Source organism: Muscardinus avellanarius (assembly GCF_963383645.1).
Source record: "Muscardinus avellanarius genome assembly, chromosome: 3".
NCBI lineage: Eukaryota > Metazoa > Chordata > Mammalia > Rodentia > Gliridae > Muscardinus > Muscardinus avellanarius.
The window spans coordinates 140,986,560-141,006,141 of NC_137788.1; the positions used below are offsets into that span (position 1 = coordinate 140,986,560).

The window sequence follows — 19,582 nt, forward strand, 5'->3', positions numbered from 1 at the left end:
AGAATTTGGAAGAGACACAACGAGGATCTTTTAAAGATTCATTCTGGGAGCTTTCTGGGGAATGATTAGCAGCAGGGAGATTGACCAGGAAACTGTGCTATTCCTGTTCTGTTGGAATAGGAGCTAATTATGGTAAAAGTCCGCTCACTCCTGTCCAAATGGGTCCTCATTACGTGCCTTTAATCCCTAGGACCGTATGACTCTCTTGTTACAAGCTCATAAGCAAACATTTGTTATGGTTTGTTCTTGGCTTGTATTCAATAATGCTGCCTTTCAGTAGATCACTATAATGATATTGCTATTTTGGGTTATTCAATATGCAGTCATCTTTAAAATACTGATTTTACAGGTATCTTTTATATTTATTATACCAGTCCTGTAAGTTATAAGAACCCCATGTCAATCATTCTCCTTCCCGAGGAGTTTTAAACACCATTTTGGCTTCTTTGAATTAGTGTCATTAAATTATCCCCTCTCCATCCATCTTTCATCATATGCTTTTCAGAAAGTGATACAGGACCTTGCCTGTCAGCCTGAAAACATTTTGTATAGCTTTATTGGTACATTAGAGTCTCGCATCATGATGCAGTTCATACTGATAGTGGCATGCGCGCATGCAGCAGTTGGTAAGTTATGGAAATGTTTTTAAGTGGTAAGAAAACACAAAGGCAAGCTGGGCGTGGTGGCGCACACTTGTAATCCCCGCGCTTGGGAGGCGGAGACAGGAGGATCGCGCAGGTTCAAAGCCAGCCGCGTGCGCTGGCTTAGGAGACCCTGTTTCCAAATAAAAATGTAAAAAATAGGTCTGGGAGTGTAGCCCGGAGGTAGAAGGGCTTCCAGGAACCCCAGTACCACAAAAAAAAAAAAAAAAAGAAAGAAAGAAAAGAAAAGAAAACACAAAGGTGAAGTAAGAAAACCCAGAAAGAAGAAAGTGGGCTTTGAGTATGGTCAAGTCAAGCATATTTGTCCAAAATATTTTTCTTAGCATATAACAAGGCAAGATTTAGAATATAATGTTTTTTCTGTTTAGAGAACTGGTATGCCACAAAAATGTAGAGTATGTGATGTTAGATCAGGCTGCTGAGAAGTGAGCTCGTGTCTAGTCCTAGAGGCCTGAGAGGAATGTACAGCATTAAAGTTTAAAATGAAAACAGCTGAGATACCAAACTTTTAAAACATTGATTGCCCCAGATGATTAGAATTTAGTTAGGAGAGCTCCTCTTCCTTCCTTCCTTCCTTCCTTCCTTCCTTCCTTCCTTCCTTCCTTCCTTTCTGTCTTTCTTTCTTTCTTTTTTGCAGTTCTGGGGGTGGAACCCAGGGGCATTCTACCTCCAGGCTCATCCCCAGACTTATTTTTTATTCATTATTTTGAAACAGGGTCTCACTAAGTTGCAAAGGGCCTCACTAAGTAGCTGAGACTGTCCGCAAACCTCAGTCCTCCTATCTCAGCCCCCCCAATGCTGGGATTACAAGCGTGGGCCACCACACCCAGCTGAGAGCTTATCTTTCTTAGAAGAAAAATCACCTAAAAACAAAAGGTACTTTTAGACTTAGGAGAATGGCCTGACTTACTTGCATGGACTGTGACTTCACTGGGAGGTGCACCTTTCTGGTGTTCATATGGAAATCTTCTTTGCTCCCAAAAGATCCTATATTGCTATTTGGGAAGATATCCCATGTTCATTTTCTTTGTTTCATTGCTACCTTGGCTATCCATTTCCATTTTGGAATGATGACCGGTTCTGTTAATGCTCTGTCCTTCAGTCCAGCATTCATAACACATGTGCTATGTGCCTCACACCAGGTTCTGAGAGGATGTTACACACACACACACACACACACACACACACACGCACACCATAAAGGGTTTAAAATTCTATAATACACCGTAAACTGCTAAGACAACACAGAAGAAGTAATAGCTCCAAATGTGAAATGGGAAAGTGGGATGTGGGAAAGGCTTCAGTGGAAAAGGGACATTGAGCAAAGATGTAAAAACAAAGTCACGGAGTACATTAAAAGAACAGGAAATGAGTGATTCGCGTAGACGAGTCAATGAGCAGTTGTGACAGATAAGACAGAGTACCTTGACCGACTTACTGAGGAGTTTGAACTTTATTCTGTAGCTGTTAGAAAACAGCATGATTGGGCCTCTTCCACCCCATCTGATGAGCTCCGAAGAGCTTCTAACGTGATAGACATTGCCTTACTTGCCAGTTCTGAGGTAATAAAAGGGGGGAAAAGCACTTTGGAATCCTCTGTTCCTTCCATGTCCACAGTTATTTTTGTTTGTTCTAATTTGAAGAAATCGGTAGAAAATAGCAACCCATAAAGCCTCTTCTAGGCCCACATTGGAATGGAAAAAATGGGCTCATGTTTCTAGGTTGGTTTTTTTTTTTTTTTTTTTTCTTGTTTCATTCTGCTCTCGTCAAGATTGTTGCATGGCCCTTGGTCTCAGGTATACAGATGAGACGCAGCCTTTGAGCTGCCCAGTGGGGAATTCAGACAGGGACTCAGGGCAGATGTTGTGAGCACTCAGAGATAAACGTTCACAGGCACATCCTAGGTCCAAGGAAAGAGTTCAATTTGGGGAAGAGTAAAACACATTCGAGAGTGTTCACTTGAGCAGCATATGTACTAAAATTGGAATGACACAGAGAAGATTAGCATGGCCCCTGCTCAAGGATAACACACAAATTCATGAATTGTTCCATATTTTTTGCAGAACATTGCCAAATCCAAGCAGAAAGTGGGTGGTGCAGAAGACAAGAAAGAGGAAGAGGAAGATAGGGTCTGGATTAAGTTATTTGTGCTTTTCAGGAATTGGAATTCTTAGTCATGTAGCTCCTGTGCTGGCAGTTGTGGCTCATGCATACCCTTTCCTCTGTTCTTACTTTCTAAAAAATAAAGGTTATTTCTTTTACCTGCAAAAAAAAAAAAAAAAAAAAGAAAAAAGAATATGCTACAAGAGAAACAGGTACACAGGGGCTGGTCATGAAAGGCTTGTTGGCTTGTTGGCTGTGAATTTGATCTTAAGGACAGATTTTGTTTTGTTTTGTTTTCAATTCAGAGGAATGCCATTGTCAGCTTTGCTATTTGGGGGAGAAAAATAAACTCTCCAGTGGCTAGTGAGGTGAGAGAGGCACAATTGGAGTCAATGCCAAGAGGAGGTTTTCACAGTGGTCAGAGAAGGCTGACAGGGACCTGAGCTGGTGCAAGTCACTGCTTCTGACCTTCTCCATCACACTTCATCACGGAAAGCTCCAGGTCGACAGCTGAAAAATGAGGGCTTACTTCAAAGCACGCTTCTCTCATCTCGTAAATAAACCATGGTTCTGACTTCTCACGCTAGCCAAGGCTCAATTGGGCTGGGGCAACTCTGGGGAAGAGGCCTCACTGTCTCAGGAAGAGTTCAGTAAATCCCAGTCCCCTACCTGTATGGTAATGTTAAGGGCACAAAGGAATGAGAAGATGTAACTCAAAATTGAATTTATGGTGGCTGCTTCTTTTTTTTTTTTTTCCTTCTGTGGTACTGGGGATGAAACCCAGGGGCCTTCTACCTCCAGGCCACACTCCCAGACCTATTTTATATTTTATTTGGAAACAGGGTCTCATTAAGTTACTGATCGCTTCAGTAAGCTGCTGAGGTTGCCTGTCTCAGCCTCCCAAGTACTGGGGTTATAACCATGCGCCACCACGCCCGGTTTATGGTGGCTTCTAAGAATAGATAGTTGATCTGCTATATTGAAGCATAATTCATATGCATTTTACAGCAATTCAGTGAGTTGTAGTATATTCATAGAATTTTGCAACCATCACCACGATCTAAATCTAGAACATTTTCATCACCCTAAGCAAAAGCCCACTGCCAGCCACTCCCCATTGTCCCTTTCTCCCAGTCCCTGGAAACCATTAATCCAGTCACTGCCCCTATAAGTTGTTGGCTATCTCATACTTTACTTATCCATTTATCAGTCAATAGACATTTTGGCTATTGTGAATAATGGTTCTATAAACATTTGTATGAAAAGTTTAATATGGACATATGTTTTAATTTCTCTTGGGTATGTCCATAAAAGTGGAAATAAGCTGGGCGTGGTGGCATAAGCTTTAATCCCAGTACTGGGAAGGCTGAGACAGGAGGATCATAGGTTTGCGGCCTGCTTCAGCAACTTAATGAAACTCTCAACAACTTAGTAAGACCCTGTTTCAAAATAAATGAATAAAATAATATTTGGGGTATATCTCAGAGGTAGAATGCCCCTGGGCTCCATCCCCAGTACCATACACACACCAAAAAAAAAAAAAAAAAAAAGTGGAGCTACTGGTTCATGTGGTGACTCTTATTTTTATCTTTCTGAGAAATTACCAGACTGTTTTCCAGCTTAGATATACCATTTTAGATTCCTACTAGCAATGTATGAAATGTTCAAATTTTTCTATATCCTCACCAATACTCATTTATATTTTTATATTAGCAACTAGTGGCTGTGAAGTGGTGTTTCATATGGTTATAGTTTGCATTTACTTAATGAGTAATAGTACTGAACATTTTCCCATGTACTTATTAGCCATTCATATATCATATTTGGATAAATATCTATGCAAATATTTTCCCATTTTAATTTATTTATATTGTATAAGAGTTCTTTATATATTCTGTATACAAGTCTTATTAGATATATAATTTGAACATATGTTCTCCTATAGATTGTCTTTTCAGTGTTTTGTGGTGTTCTTTCTTTCCTTCTTTCTTTCCGGTATTAGGCATTCTACACTCCCAACCTATTTTATTTTTTATTTTGAAACAGAGTCTCTTGCTAAGTTGCCAGGGGTCTTGCCAAGTTGCTGAACCTGCATCTTTTCACTTTCTTTCTTTCTTTTTTTTTTTTTTTTTTTTCAGTACTGGGGATGAAACCCCAGGGGCATTTTACTTCCAACCTATACCCCCAGCCCTATTTTTTATTCTTTATTCTGAAGCAGGGTCTCACTGAGTTGCAAGGGGCCTCACTAAGTAGTACCTGAGGCTATCTGCGAACTGCGATCCTCCCAAATGCTGGGATTACAAGTGCGCGCCACCACACCTAGCATCTTTTCACTTTCTTGAAAGTATCCTTGGAAATATTTATGTTTTTAATTTTTATCAATTGTCAACATATCTTTTTTTTTTTTTTTTTGCAGTACTGGGAATGGAACCCAGAGGCATTCTATCCCCGAGCTACACCCTAGCCCTATTTTTTTATTCTTTATTTTGAAAAAGGGTCTCACTGGGTTCAAAGGGCCTCACTAAGTAGCTGAGGCTGGCCTTGTACCACAATCCTCCTGTCTCAGCCTCCCAAATGCTGGGATTATAAGCGTGCACCACCACAGCCAGCTTCTTTTTTTGCTTATACTTTGTCATGTGTAAGAAACTATTATCTAACCCAGGGTCACAAAGATCTCTTCCTGATTTGTATAAAGAGTTTTCGGGGGCTGGGGATATAGCTCTGCGGTATAGAGCTTACCTAGAATATCAAGGCCCTGGCATGGATCCACAGTGCTGTTAATGAGGAGGAGGAGAAGGAGAAAAATGAGAGAAGGGAGGAGGAGGAGGAGTTTTATAGTTTTAACTCTTAAATTTTAATCATTAATACATTTTGAGTTAATTTTTGTGTATAGTGTGAGACAGAAGTTCAAGCTCATTCTATTGCATTAGCTGTCCAATTGTCCCAGGATTATTTGTTAAAAAGACTCTTCTTTTCGCATCGAGTCGCTTTGGCAACCTTGTCAAAAATCAGTTCTACATCAATATAAGGGCTTATTTCTGGCCTCTTAAATCTATTCTACTAATCTTTATTTTTATTCTTATGCTAATACAACAGTCTTGATTACTATAGTTTTTTAATAAGTTTTAAAATCAGAAAGTATGAGTTTTCCAACTTAGATTTTTTCTTTTTCTTTTTTTTTTTTTTTTTTTTTTTTTTGCAGTACAGGAGATAGAACTCAGGGGCATTCTACTTCCAAGCTACACCCCCCTGCCCTATTTTTTTTTCTTTATTCTTTATTTTGAAACAGGCTCTCACTGACTTGCAGAGGGCCTCACTAAATAGCTGAGGCTGGCCGTAAACTGCGATCCTCCTATCTCAGCCTCCCAAATGCTGGGATTACAAGCATATGCCACCACGCCTGGCTCCAACTTAGACAACTTAGATCTTTTTCAAGATTTTTTTTTTTGACTACTCTAAGTCACTTGTATATATTTACATGAATTTTAGAATCATCCTGTCAATAGCTGCCAGATAATATTTTAATTATATTAATGATCCATGAGCATAAAAACTATATAAAATGGTCATTTTAATAACAACTGATTTTTAATAATATGACTAATTTCCATTTATTTAGGTCTTTTCATTTCTTTTAGCAATGTTTTATAGTTTTCAATGCATATGTCCTATTTGGTTAAATTTATTACTAAATATTTTGTTCTTTTTATGATGCTACAGATAGAATTATTTTATTTTTTGGAGGTCTGGGGATGGAACCCAGGGGCATTTGACCTCCGAGCTACACCCCCTGTCCTACTTTTTATTCTTTATTTTGAAAGAGGTCTCACTAAGTTGCAGGGGGCCTCACTGCGTAACTGAGGTGTCTGTGAACTGCGATCCTCCGTTCTTAGCCTCCCGAATGCTGGGATTACAAGCGTGCACCGCCATGCCCAATTCTAGAATTGTTTTCTTAATTTCATTTTTGGATTGTTCATTACTAGCATATAGAAATGCAATTTGATTTTGAATATTGAGCTTTTGCAATCTTACTGAACTGGTATATTAATTGTAATTGTGTGTGTATGTGTGTGTTTTCTTTATACTTCTTAATATGCAAGATCTGTGAGCAGAGATAATGTACTTTCTTTATTCCAACCTATATGTCTTTATTTCTCTTCCTAATTTTCCTGGCTGGAAGCTCAAGTACACTGTAGAATACAGATGGCAAAAGCAGAAGTGTTGTTCCTGATACTAGCGAGACATTTCCAGTCTTTGGTCATTGAGTATGGTGTTAACTCTTGGTTTTATGTGTGTATCCTTTACCAGGTTCAGGATGTTCCCGTCTTTTCCTACTTTGTTGAGTGTTGCTGTCATGAAAAAGTGTTCAATCTTACCAAATGCTCTTTCAGCATATTTTGAGTTGATCATGTGAATTTTTCTTTCTTTATCAAACTATTAGCATAATATATTACAGTGATAAATTTTCAGGTGTTAAGCCAACTTTGCATTCCTGGGATAAATCCCACCTTGTCATGATGTATAATCCTTTTAAAACATTGCTGGATTCAATTTGCTAGTGTGTTGTGTGGATTTTTACATCTGTGTTCATAAATGGAGATTTTAGTCTCTAGTTTGTTTATTTGTTTTTTTTTATGGTATCTATCTGCTTTGCTTATCTAGGTAATTGGCCTCATATAATTCAAGATAAACATGTTCCTTCTTCTTTTTGAAAGAAGAGGAAGATTTGTGAAAAATTGATTTCAGTACCTTTTTAAACATTTGGTAGTCTTCAGCAGCAAAGCCATCTACTTCTGGCCTTTGTGGGAATTTTTAATTTTTATTTATTTACTTATTTACTTTTGTTTTGTTGGGATTGCACTAAGGGATCTGTGTATGCTAGACAGGCTCTCTACCACTAAGCCATATCTCCAGCTTGATTTTTTAAAATTACTAATTCATTTCCTTGTTATGGGTACCTATATAATTTTCTACTTTTCCAACCCTACATTTTTTTTTAGTCATTCAGGAAATATTTATTGAGTATCTATTATATCTAGACCTCATTCTTGCCACACGCTACAACATGATTACAACACCCTCTTGAGCTTTGTGCTCCCCTCTTCCTCTTTCTCGCTCTCTCTGCATACATATTTTTATTTATTTATATTTAATGTAGTTCTGTTCCTTGTAAAAATATTGCTACGTGCCATTGATAGAGAATTGAGGTCCTTAGGTTCATTGTATATATTGCTGCAGTTTATTTAAGCTCTTGGGCATTCTTAGTTGTATGTGTGAAAAATGGAATATATAATTATTACAGTCACAGTTTGTATTGGTATTTACCCTTGGTGTTTCTGCAAGGACATGATTTTAACAAAACAATCACCACCTCTATTCATTATCCTCAAAACAATCTATTACTTTCAATTCTTATATAATCATCAATAGGAACATGTATTAGCTGCCTAGAACTGCTGTAATGAAGTGCCATGAGTGAGTTGCTTAAGACAACAAAACTTTATTCTCTGGCAGTTATGGAGGCTAAGAATCTGAAACTATAGTGTTGCCAGCAGGACCCTGCTCCCTCCAAGACACCGGGTAGAATCCTTTCTGCCTCTACCTGGCATCTGGTGGCGGCTGTCGATCGCGGGCACTCCCTGGCTTGCAGCTGCAGCGCTCCAGGATCTGCCTCTATCGCCACGCAGCGTTCTCCCCATTTGTCTCTGTGTTCACATGTTGTTTTCTTTCATGATACCACTCAGACTGGATCAAGGCCCACCCTAATTACCTCATCCAACTTGATTACATGAACAAAGACTCTTATTTCCAAAAAAGGTCAGGTTCACAAGTAGCAGGGATTAGGCCCCTCAACATATCTTTTTTTTTTTTTTTTTTTTTTTTTTCCGGTACTGGGGATGGAATCCAGGGGCATTGTACCTTCGAGCTACACCCCCAGCCTTTTTTTAGTCTTTTTAATTTTTGAAACAGGGTCTCACTGAGTTGCAAAAGGCCTCACTATGTGGCTGAGGCTGGCAGCGAACCACGATCCTCGGGTCTCCACCTCCCCAATGCTGGGATTACAAACGTGCGCCACCACGCCCAGCTCAACATACCTTTCTGGGGGGCATAATTCAGTCCATAACAAGGCATTGTGATTTAATTCTGAGGTAAAATGAGTATAGACCTCATTTTAATAACTTGATTAATTTTAAGAGCTTTTATGGAAGTTTCACAGTATACTTTTTTATCTTTAAAAAATAGTGTCCTATCTACATTTTACAATAAGCCCTGAAGTGACTTTCAAATCCACACATGTGTTTTATCTTCTAAGTATACATGTTGGAAACTAAGCAGAGATAATTGTTATGGACTGAATTATATATATGTCTATGTGTGTAATATATATTACATACATATATATACATATATATAATGGCAGATGTTATGTGCAGTACAATGTAAATCTGGAAAAATGTTAGAGGAGCAGAATAGTATCTTCTGAGCCCCTCTCTAGTGATCCCGTAGCCAGTTTCGATTCTGTTTTCTATAATGCTCTCAAGTATTTCTTTGATCCACTGAGCTGTCTTCTCTACTCTGTGACAATGCACATGTTTCTGAATGATTATCATTCCTTAGTGTTCTCGTATGGTGAATTATAGCTCTCTTGGGGCTAGGACTAGATTCTAGTCCTAGATTCCTCTTTGAGAACAAAGCTCATCACCTAAACTAGTGCACCGTTCCTCTGGCAGAGAAATGCTGAGACATTATTCATGTTTGTTGCTCCCACCAAGACTCGGACTCACACTTTCAGTATTCAGGTTTTTGTTCTTTGGCTGATTTCCCATTTTGAATGAAAGCATTGACTTAAGTCTTACATTCTACAGGGCTACCTCACTCGTTTCTACTCATTTCAATTCTGAAATGAATTTGACATTGCTTAATTATTCTCTTTTCTTCTCTCTTTTAAAATAATGCAGGACAATCTCGAGCAGCCATGATCCCTCCCAAGCATCCACGGCAGCCCAAGGGGGCTTTAGATGATGCCATTGCCTTTGGAGGGAAAACCGACCAAGAAGCACCGAACGCTTCCCAGCCCACCCCACCGCCACTGCCAAAGAAAATGATCCTAAGAGCCAATACAGAGCCAATCTCCAAAGACCTCCAGAAGTCCATGGAAAGTAGTCTTTGTGTCATGGCTAATCCCACCTATGACATCGACCCCAACTGGGATGCCAGCAGCGCTGGCTCTTCCGTTAGCTCCGAACTCAAAGGACTAGACATTGAGTCCTACGACTCCCTGGAGAGACCTTTGCACAAGGAGAGACCTGTCCTTTTGGCCACAAACAGCATCTCCAGCTTAACCACTCACAACATTAAGGACAGATTTTCCAACAGCATGGAGTCCCTGAGCAGCCGACGTGGCCCCTCCTGCAGACAGAGTCGAGGCATGCAGAAGCCACAGCGACAAGCACTTTATCGAGGACTTGAAAATCGCGAAGAAGTCGTGGGCAAAATCCGAAGCCTTCACACAGATGCCTTGAAGAAACTGGCTGTCAAATGTGAAGACCTCTTCATGGCTGGGCAGAAAGACCAGCTCCGTTTTGGGGTGGACAGCTGGTCAGACTTTAGGCTAACCAGTGACAAGCCTTGTTGTGAAGCAGGCGATGCTGTTTACTACACTGCTTCATATGCAAAAGACCCACTCAATAACTACGCGGTTAAGGTAAGCCGGCACTGCAGATCGGATACGGTGTCAGCCAACATGATGTTATTACGCTGGGTCATTACTCTCTCCCCCCTTTCTTTCCTCTAATTTCTCCATTCTGCAAAAGTTAGTGCAGATCTACCTTACAGCAGATGCCCTAATAAAGCAAGAGGCTTGTTTATTCTTCAGAGAAAACAGACAAGTAAAGGGACAGAGTTAAAACAGTACACTGAGCCAGGCGTGGTGGCGCACGCTTGTAATCCCCACGCTTGGGAGGCTGAGACAGGAGGATCGCGCTGGTTCGGAGCCAGCCTCGCTGGCTTAAGAGACCCTGTTTCCACATTAAAAAAAAAAAAAAAGGAAAAAATAGGTCTGGGAGTGTAGCCTGTGAGAGTGTATCCCGGAGGTAGAAGGGCCTCCAGGAACCCCAGTACCACCAATAAATAAATTAATTAATTAATTAATTAATTAATTAATTAAAACAGTACACTGTATGCCAGGATAGAGGTAAATGAGAACTTTATGGAAGTCTTCTTAAAAGTTTTTGAGCTACAACTGTTTGCAGGGACTGCCAATAAAACTGAGGTCTGTTACATGCCTTCCACTCCACATTTCTGCTTTTCTCTACCAAGTAAGAGACCCTGGTCTACCCAATTCTGTAATTCCTCTTTCCCAGAGAAACTTCTTTTTTTTTTTTTTTTTTTGGCAGTGGGGATGAAACTCAGGGGCATTTTACCTCTAAGCTATACCCCTAGCCCTACTTTTATTCTTTATTTTGAAACAGGGTCTCACTGAGTTGCAAAGGGCCTCACTAAGTAGCTGAGGCTGTCCGCGAACCGTGATCCTCCTGTCTCAGCCTCCCAAAAGCTGGGATTACAAGTGTGCACAACCACACCCGGCTTTCCCAGAGAAACTTTTTATAGAGGAAGATAGCTAGCATTTGTTGATGTGCCAGGAACCTTATGTTACATAATTTAATCTTCACATCATGTTTATGAAGTTAAATCTTTTTCTGCATTTGATACATGAGGAAAATGGAGCTCAGAGAAATAAAGAAATTTACATAGAAGTACACAGCCAGTGAGTAGCAGAGCTAGAATTTAAACATAATTATCTGTCTCTACTCCATAGCCTATACTTTGACCATTATGTGATTTATTGATTTCGTACATATATTACTGTCCATCCCAGACAATCCACTACTTCAAGATGCTCAGAACACTTGATATCCATCAAAAATTCTTGCCCAGTTACATTCACTGCAACAGTAAGCCATAGGTTTTGGTCAGTATAATAAACATGGCATGAGCATGGTAGCACAAGCTTATAATCCCAGTATCTATTTGGAGGCTGAGACAGTAGGATCACAGATTTGAGACCAGCCTTAGCAATTTAGTGAGACTCTGTTTCAAAAAAATAAAAATGGGGCTAGGAGTGCAGCTCAGAGTGTCCCTGGATTTAATCCCTAGTACCACAAGAGTTGGTTAATTAATTAATTAAACAGTTAAATAAATTAATTAAATCATGGCATGGATTATGATGTCCAAAAGCTTTGAGGTCAGATCCTGGCTCTGCCATTTAGTAGTTTTACCAGTAATGGTACCTGTCATATTGGGGCTGTTGTTTGGTTTTAGAGAGCAAAATGTCCCTGGTAAGTGTTAATTTCTTTCACTACCATTAGTTTTTTTCCTACTTTAAGAGAGTAACAATCTTTGAGCCTCAATTTCCTCCTCTCTTGGATGTTGGCAGTGATCATCCATCTACTTTATGGGGCTGAGGTGAGGACCAAGTGAGGTAATGCAAGTTAAAGGGCTTTGAAAAACACAAAGCTCTGTGTAAACTTAAGGTAATATTCTCCATTCCCATAGTCCCTTTTTACTTATGCTATTCACTGGTTCAAAACCAATTAGCACATCTAAATGGCTTTTACATGTTAATTTAGCTTAGAAAGACCAGATGGTATCTTATTAAATTAATGGGTAAAGTAAACAATTGGCCTACCTGTCTATCAGGACAGAATATATGATTGGACCAGACCCTCCACTGGCTGCTCTCTGCAGTTGCAGACCCGCAGCTCTTGCCTATCTCGTGGCATTGGCCGAGGGACCCTGCGGGGTCCAGCCCGTACTTTTAAAATTAAGCCAATGGGTAAACTGCAGAGAGGGGATCTGGACACAAGTTAATATATTACTGTTGAATCTAGAAAAAGCACTGTGAGCGTCTGTGCAGCAGTGAAGCGCTGTTAAAACCATTGGGGTTATGGTGCCTTATCTATCTTGAGCCTTTATTGCTACAAGATCAGCAGTGCAGCATGAGTGCCAGCTTCACAAAGGGGCATTGAACTCCCTGTTCCTCCAAGCGATCGAGAAGCAGGCTTGGCTAACTTTATGTATTATTGCTCTGCAATCTTGTCTCTGTCCTAGATCAATGGTCTGGTATCGATTTCCTTGCTTGTAATGATGCAAAAGCAATCTCAAAAGAACAGGTGGCAAGTAATTATATACTGGGAGTTGTTGGCAGGTTTGGGAAAGGATGTTTTATGCTAAATGCTGGATATAAATGTCTCTATGAAGCCCCTATGGGCATTCTCAGAAGTGCCCAAGTTCCTGTACAACCTCGGAGGAATAGATTGTGAGGATGCTGAGAACTCTACTCTGGGATAGATAAGTAGGAGACCAGCAATTAGCCCCAACAAACAACTCTCTACTGTTTATCTTCTTAAAATATCCCTTCCTAGCAGGGCTGGTAGCGCACGCTTGTAATCCCCACCCTTAGAAGGCGGAGACAGGAGGATGGCGCAGGTTCGAAGCCAGCTGCACTGGCTCAAGAGACCCTGTTTCCAAATAAAATATTAAAAAAAAAAGTCTTGGAGTGTAGCCCGGAGGTAGAAGGGTTTTAAAGTAGGGTAATAGGTGTGGCTGTCTCTTAAAATGTTACAAGGACATCAGTGCTAGAATTTAACAGTTTGAAAGCCCTACCCCTTAACTACTCATATCCACTGCAGTCATAAAGTACTAAAATCTTTACTTTGTGTGGTGTCTTAGTTCTCTCAGGTTGCCATATCAAAACACCAAAGACTGGATGGCTTAAGAGAAATTTAATTTCTCCCATTTGTAAAGGCTTGAAAAGTCCAAGATCGAGGCTTTGAAACTCATTTGAATTCTGGTGAGGTGTCCTCTTGACTTAAAGACAACCACCTTCTCTCACATGGTCCTCACATGGTAAAGAGGGAGAGGTGAGAACAAATGCTCTAGTATCTCTTCTTATAAGAACTCCAGTTTTACCGTATCCAGGCCCTAAACTTATGACTTCATTGAACCTTAATTACCTATTTGTAGGCCCTATCTCCAAATATAGTTATATCAGAGGTTACAGCTTCCACATAGGAATTGGAGGGGGGAACACAATTTAGACTATAGCATTACCCCCTTACCCCCTCTCAAACTCATGTCCTTATCCCATGATAAACACATCCCAGGAGCCTCAGAGAGGCTCATTCCATAATGAGCTCTAAAGTCCAAGTTCTAAGTTTCCTCTAAATATCATCTAAATTAGATATGGGTGAGACTCAAAGTATGATTCATTCTAAGACAAAACTCCTCTCCAGCTATGAACCTGTGAAACCAGACAAGTTATTTGGTTCCAAAATACAACTATGAACAGGCATAGAATAGACATTCCCATTCCAAAAGGAAAAAGTCAGAAGGATGGAAGGAAAGGTAATGGCTCCAAAAAATCCAAAATCTAGCAAGTCAATTTCTGTTCAATCTTAAGGCTCAAGAAAAATCCTCTTTAGTTTGATCCTGTGCCCTCTGGGCCCACATGGGTGGCAGCGTAAGCCCTGTGACCCTGCAAGGCGTCCCACCCTGTGGCACTGCCCACGCACGGCGCCCTGGCCCTCAACGTCTAGAGATGCAGCCAAGAAGAAAACAGCCTCACCCACAGACCTGTAGTGGGAAGAGCGGCCCTGAGGTCTCTCTGTCACCTTTGGCATCACTCTTGCTTTCCGTGAAGAAGAGTGAGTGTTCACAGCCAAATAGTCTCAGAGAATTCAACAAGTTCAAGAGCCCTCTTTCATTTTGTACATTTTCTCTGCCTCCTTTATTTCAAACCAGCATTGTCTTTTCTGCTCTGATCCATCCCTGTTCCTGGCTTCTGCTGAGAAGGCTGGTGAAATCCATTAGTCACACCCTGATCTCTTCATCAGATGGTTGGTTAGCCACACTTTTCCTGTTCTGTAAAGAGAAAGCTCTCAGCCCCTGGTGGCACCAGCCTATAATCCCAGTCCTTGGGAAGCTGAGACAGGAGGATTGGAGGCCAGCATGTAGTGATTTAGTGAGACTCTATCTTAAAATAAAAAGCTAAAATGGGGCTAGGGATGCCCCTTAGTTTAATCCTCAGTCACACACACACACACACACACACACACGCTCTCAGTTTTTTTACAATATGAATGAACTTCAGTTTTTTCACATCTTCATGTTCTGGTTCCTTTTTTGCTTAACAATACTTTCTTAATCCTTCTCCCTTTCCATTTACTATAAGCAGTCAGGAAAAACCAGGCTGTTCCTTCAAAACTTTATTTAGAAATCTCCTCAGCTAAAAACCCAGTTTTATCTTTTGCAAGTCTTATTGTCCACAAAGCCCCAGAACACCATTTAGCCACTCTGTGACACTTTTGGCCTTCTTAGAGTTTCCAGCAACATGCTTCTCATTTCCATCAAACCTCACTGGGGTTGTTCTTAACATTCATAGTTCTGGCTCCTGTCTGCTCAAGGTTTTCTAGGGTTTTTTTCTAGCGTACTTCTCAAAAGTCTCCCAGCCTCTACCCAGTTTCAAGGCTGCTTCTACATTTTAACTTTTTATTACAATGGTATCCCACTTCTCAGTATCAAAATCTCAGTCTGCTCATACTGCCATAATATATATGTGTACACACACACACACACACACACACACACACACACACACACCCATAGACTGGATGCCCTAAGCAGCAAGGCGGAAAGCCCAACATCAGAGTTACAGCCATTTCACTTTCTGGTCAGAGCTCTCTTGCTGCCTTATCTTTTCATGCATCCTGACATCACAGATACAAGAAGAGATAGTGTCCCTTCTCTTAAGGATGCTGACCCTGTCAGATCAGGGCCCCACTCTTGACCTCATTCAGCCTTAATTTCCTCCTTACTGGTCCTATGTCCAAGTATAGTCACTTGGAGATTAGGGCTTCAACATAGGAATGGGGGGCAGGGAGACAAACAGTTCAGTCCATAGCAGGAATTATACCTTCCTTTGTTATAAAGCAATTGGTTTTAACTCAGGACTTTTCTTGGTTTTAAAAGTTTTTCTATTTCATATTTATTCTAATTTTTTTGTTTGTTTGTTTTTTGTTTTTTGTGGTACTGGGGGTGGGACCCAGGGGCTTTTCTAGCTCCAGGCTATACTCCCAGACCTACTTAATACTTATTTGGAAACAGGGTCTCACTAAGTTGCTGAGAGCCTCACTCAGTAGCTGAGGCTGGCTTCGAACCTGTGCAATCCTTCTGTCTCAACCTCCCAAGCACTGGGATTACAAGTATGTGCCACCACGCCTGACTTTTATTCAACATGAATAGCTTTATTATTTGTATTGATCTCAAACTAAAAGGAATTACAGTACAAAATAAAGAGTTTGGGGGTTATCTGGGTCCAAGTTCTGAATATATGTCTATATATATATATTTTTTTTTTTTTCTTTTCATGGTGCTGGGCATTGAATCCAGGGAATACTCCACCTCTTAGCTACACTCCAGCCTTATTATATTTATTATTTAAAACGGGGTCTGGCCAAGTTGCTGAGAGTGTCACGAAGTTGCTGAGGCTATCATCGGACCTGCAATCTTCTTGTCTCAGCCTCCAAAGTACTGGGACTACAGAAGTATGCTGAGCACCATACCCGACTCTTTTTTTCTGGTCCTGGGGATGGAACCCAGGGGCATTCTACCTCTGAGGTACTTTCCTGCCCTATTTTTTATTCTTGATTCTGAAACAGGGTCTCACTGAGTTGCAAAGGGCCTCACTAGGTAGCTGAGGCTGTCTGCAAACCACGATCCTCCTGTCTCAGCCTCCCAAATGCTGGGATTACAAGCACGTGCCACCACGCCCAGCTTCTATGTCTGTATTCTTAAACAGGTCACATAACCTCTCTTGTTTTTTATATCAACGGATACTGACTTGCCCTACCTACCTCATAAGATTGTTGTAATGCATATATTTATATAGTGAAATTGCTTTTATAAACTATAAAGTACGTGTTAAATATAATAATGTATTATTGTTATTAACAATAATGGAAAAATTACTGCTCCACGTTCTATAGATCTCTTGCTATTATTCTTTAATATTGGGCATTAGCCCGAGCATATTTAGATAGGTTCTGCACTTAGATATTTTCTTTCTCATTACTTCAAAGATGTAAACATCATTTTTTCCTTAAAATTATGAGAGAAGGCTACAAAACGTAACAGCCTTAAGAATTTCAGTGCTGCCAAAGATTGGAAACAAATTAAGTGTCTGGTATTAAGGAAACAATTTAAAAAATTGTAGTACATCAGCCCCATGGAATGTTTGTGGCCATTAAGAGTGGTAATTATGAAGGCTATATAACATGAAAAACATTTGTTGTAAAATGTCATAAAATAGCAAATAGTACGATCACAACTTTTTAAAAATTGACCAACAAAATGGTAATATGCAAATAATTTCTGTTAGGATGGCAGTAATTATAGGTGATTTTATTTTGTTTAAAATGATGTCATAATGTCTTTTCAGTGGGAAGAAAAAGAACTAAAGTATTAGAGATTTGGGATAATTTAACACTGAGCTTCTTCAAGGCACAGGTAGCCTTAGTTATTCATCTCTGTAGTCCTCCATATCCTCTAACATAAATTATAAATAGCTCCTATTTCATGCTCCTCGGCTTTCACACACACTGGTTTCTCTGTCTAGACTACCCTCATCCTGGGAGGTGGTATGATACAATGGAGAGCTTCCGCGTTGTGATCTGCAGATGACTTAGGCAGAATGACACGAGGCTCCTCGTATAAGCATCGTTTCCCAGGGACCTCTCCTGCCTACAGAATCAGATCTGGCCCCGAGGCCTGGGAAACTGCATTTGAAGCAAGCGTCCCCAGTCGTCCCACATACACAAACTGAGGGCTTTTGACACAGCAGTCAAGGATTAGACCTCTAAGTCAGACACACCTGAGTTTCAATGTGTGGCTTAGTTACAGATTAAATTAAGCTTTGGTTTGGTAACTTGCCTTTTCTAAATCCAGTGTCTTTATCTGTATAATGCAAAGAAAAACAGTTTTTCTTTCTTCTTAAAGCCATTGTAAAAAAAAATTACAGGTTAATATATAGATAGTGATTATAGATAGATAGATAGATTAGATAGATAGATCTTAGAGCATCATTTGACACAAAGTGAAGAATTCAGTAAATCATAGTTTTGTATTCCCCCATTCTCATTTTATGTACCTAGAATGCTCCTCTCTATTGTCAAAGAATTCAGCTCCAAGCTGGGTCTAGTGGCACATGCCTGTAATCCCAGCAGCTTGGAAGGCTGAGGCAGGAAGATTGCAAGTTTAAGGCAAGGCTGAGCAATTTATCAAGACACTGTGTCAAAACAAAAAAAGGGCTGGGGATGTAGCTCAGAAGTAGAGTGCCCCCTGGGTTCAGTTCCCAGTAACTAACACACAGACTCCCTCTCCCCACCCTCCCCCACAGCTAGCCAGGCTTGGTGGCACATGCCTATACTCCCAGTACTAGGGAGGCTGAGATAGGATTAAAGGTTCAAAGCCAGCCTCAGCAACTTAGTGAGGCTGTCAGCAACTTGGTGAGACGCTGTTTCCAAAGAGAAAGTAAAATAGGGCTGGGGGTGTACTTGAAGGTACAGTGCTCCTGAGTTCAATCCCTAGCACCACACCCAGGAGAAAAAAGGAGCAAGTGGGAAGACAGCAGCAGCAGGAGGGTCCTGCAGGACGAGTCCACAGCTGCAGAGGGCTCGAGCAGGACGAGTCCGCATAGGAAGGCAAGAGTTCAGTCTGGGGAAAGCCTGATCTCCCTGCCGGTGGGTCGGCACCCACTCTGTGAGAGAAGAGGACGGAGGGCTGACGGCGGCCAGCACAGCTGCACCTTAAGTAAGCGTTCTGGGGAAGGAAAGGCCAAGCTCTGCTTCACCTTCAGCTCCTATTTCTGTCCTTGTCTTCTTTTACCCTCTCATCACCGTTTGGCAAAGCACCACCCGGCAGATTAGACCGACTGGCTCTGTGGGCTGCATGTTGGCCGGCCTCCAGCCCTCAACCTCCCAGCTTTCTAAATAAAACTGAACATAAACCTAAGCAGGAACTTAACTCTCCTGCTCTCTAAATAAAGTCTACCTTGCTTTTTCTCCTTTTCAAAAAAATCTGAGTAGCTCCTGACCAGACCCATAATCCTTACAGTAAACTTTCTAAAGTCAACTTTAGAAAGGCCTTCATTCCACACAGGGAGAGAGTGGGGCCAGAGAGGGCCAGTCGGTTTTGCACAGGAACACCAGCTTTATGGCAGGCTGCCTCCTGGCTCCCAGGCAGAACTTTGCCTGTTAATCACCCTTGAGTCAGTAAACTGCGCCCACTGTTTTTCAGTGCTGTTCCTGAATGAATAAATGACAGCCTTTTGCCTAGAAGCAGGGTAGACACTTGGTAAAAAGTTACGACTCAGTCTTACTGAGACCTTTTTTTTTTTCTTTTTTTTTTTCTTTTTTTTTTTTTTTTTGGTACTGGAGGTGGAACCCAGGGGCATTTTACTTTGGAGCCACACCCCAAGCCCTATTTTTTTATTCTTTATTTTGAAACAAGGTTTCACTAAGTTGCCGAAAGCCTCACTAAATAGCTGAGGCTGTCCATGAACCATGATCCTCCTGTCTCAGCCTCCCAAGTACTGGAATTACAAGCGTGCACCACCACACCTGGCTTCACTGAGACCTTTTTTAATTCTCTCATGAATTCATTTTATAGCAACATTACCAAGAATGACCACATAATAAATTTGGATTAGGTTATTTTTAAGAAAATACTAAAAGTCTTACATAAGTTAAAAATATCAACTC

The 19,582-nt window shown here is 40.7% G+C and overlaps 1 protein-coding gene across 1 annotated transcript in view; it reads left to right on the forward strand.

Annotated features, from left to right (window-relative positions):
- Positions 1-19,582, forward strand: part of PEAK1 (pseudopodium enriched atypical kinase 1) — a gene marked incomplete at its 3' end in the record, with an annotated part of 61,817 nt that overhangs the window by 32,189 nt on the left and 10,046 nt on the right. Inside the window, exon 3 of the mRNA XM_080691136.1 lies at positions 9,725-10,470. Coding sequence (XP_080547262.1) covers positions 9,725-10,470 — 746 coding nt within the window. The remainder of the gene's footprint in view (positions 1-9,724; positions 10,471-19,582) is intronic.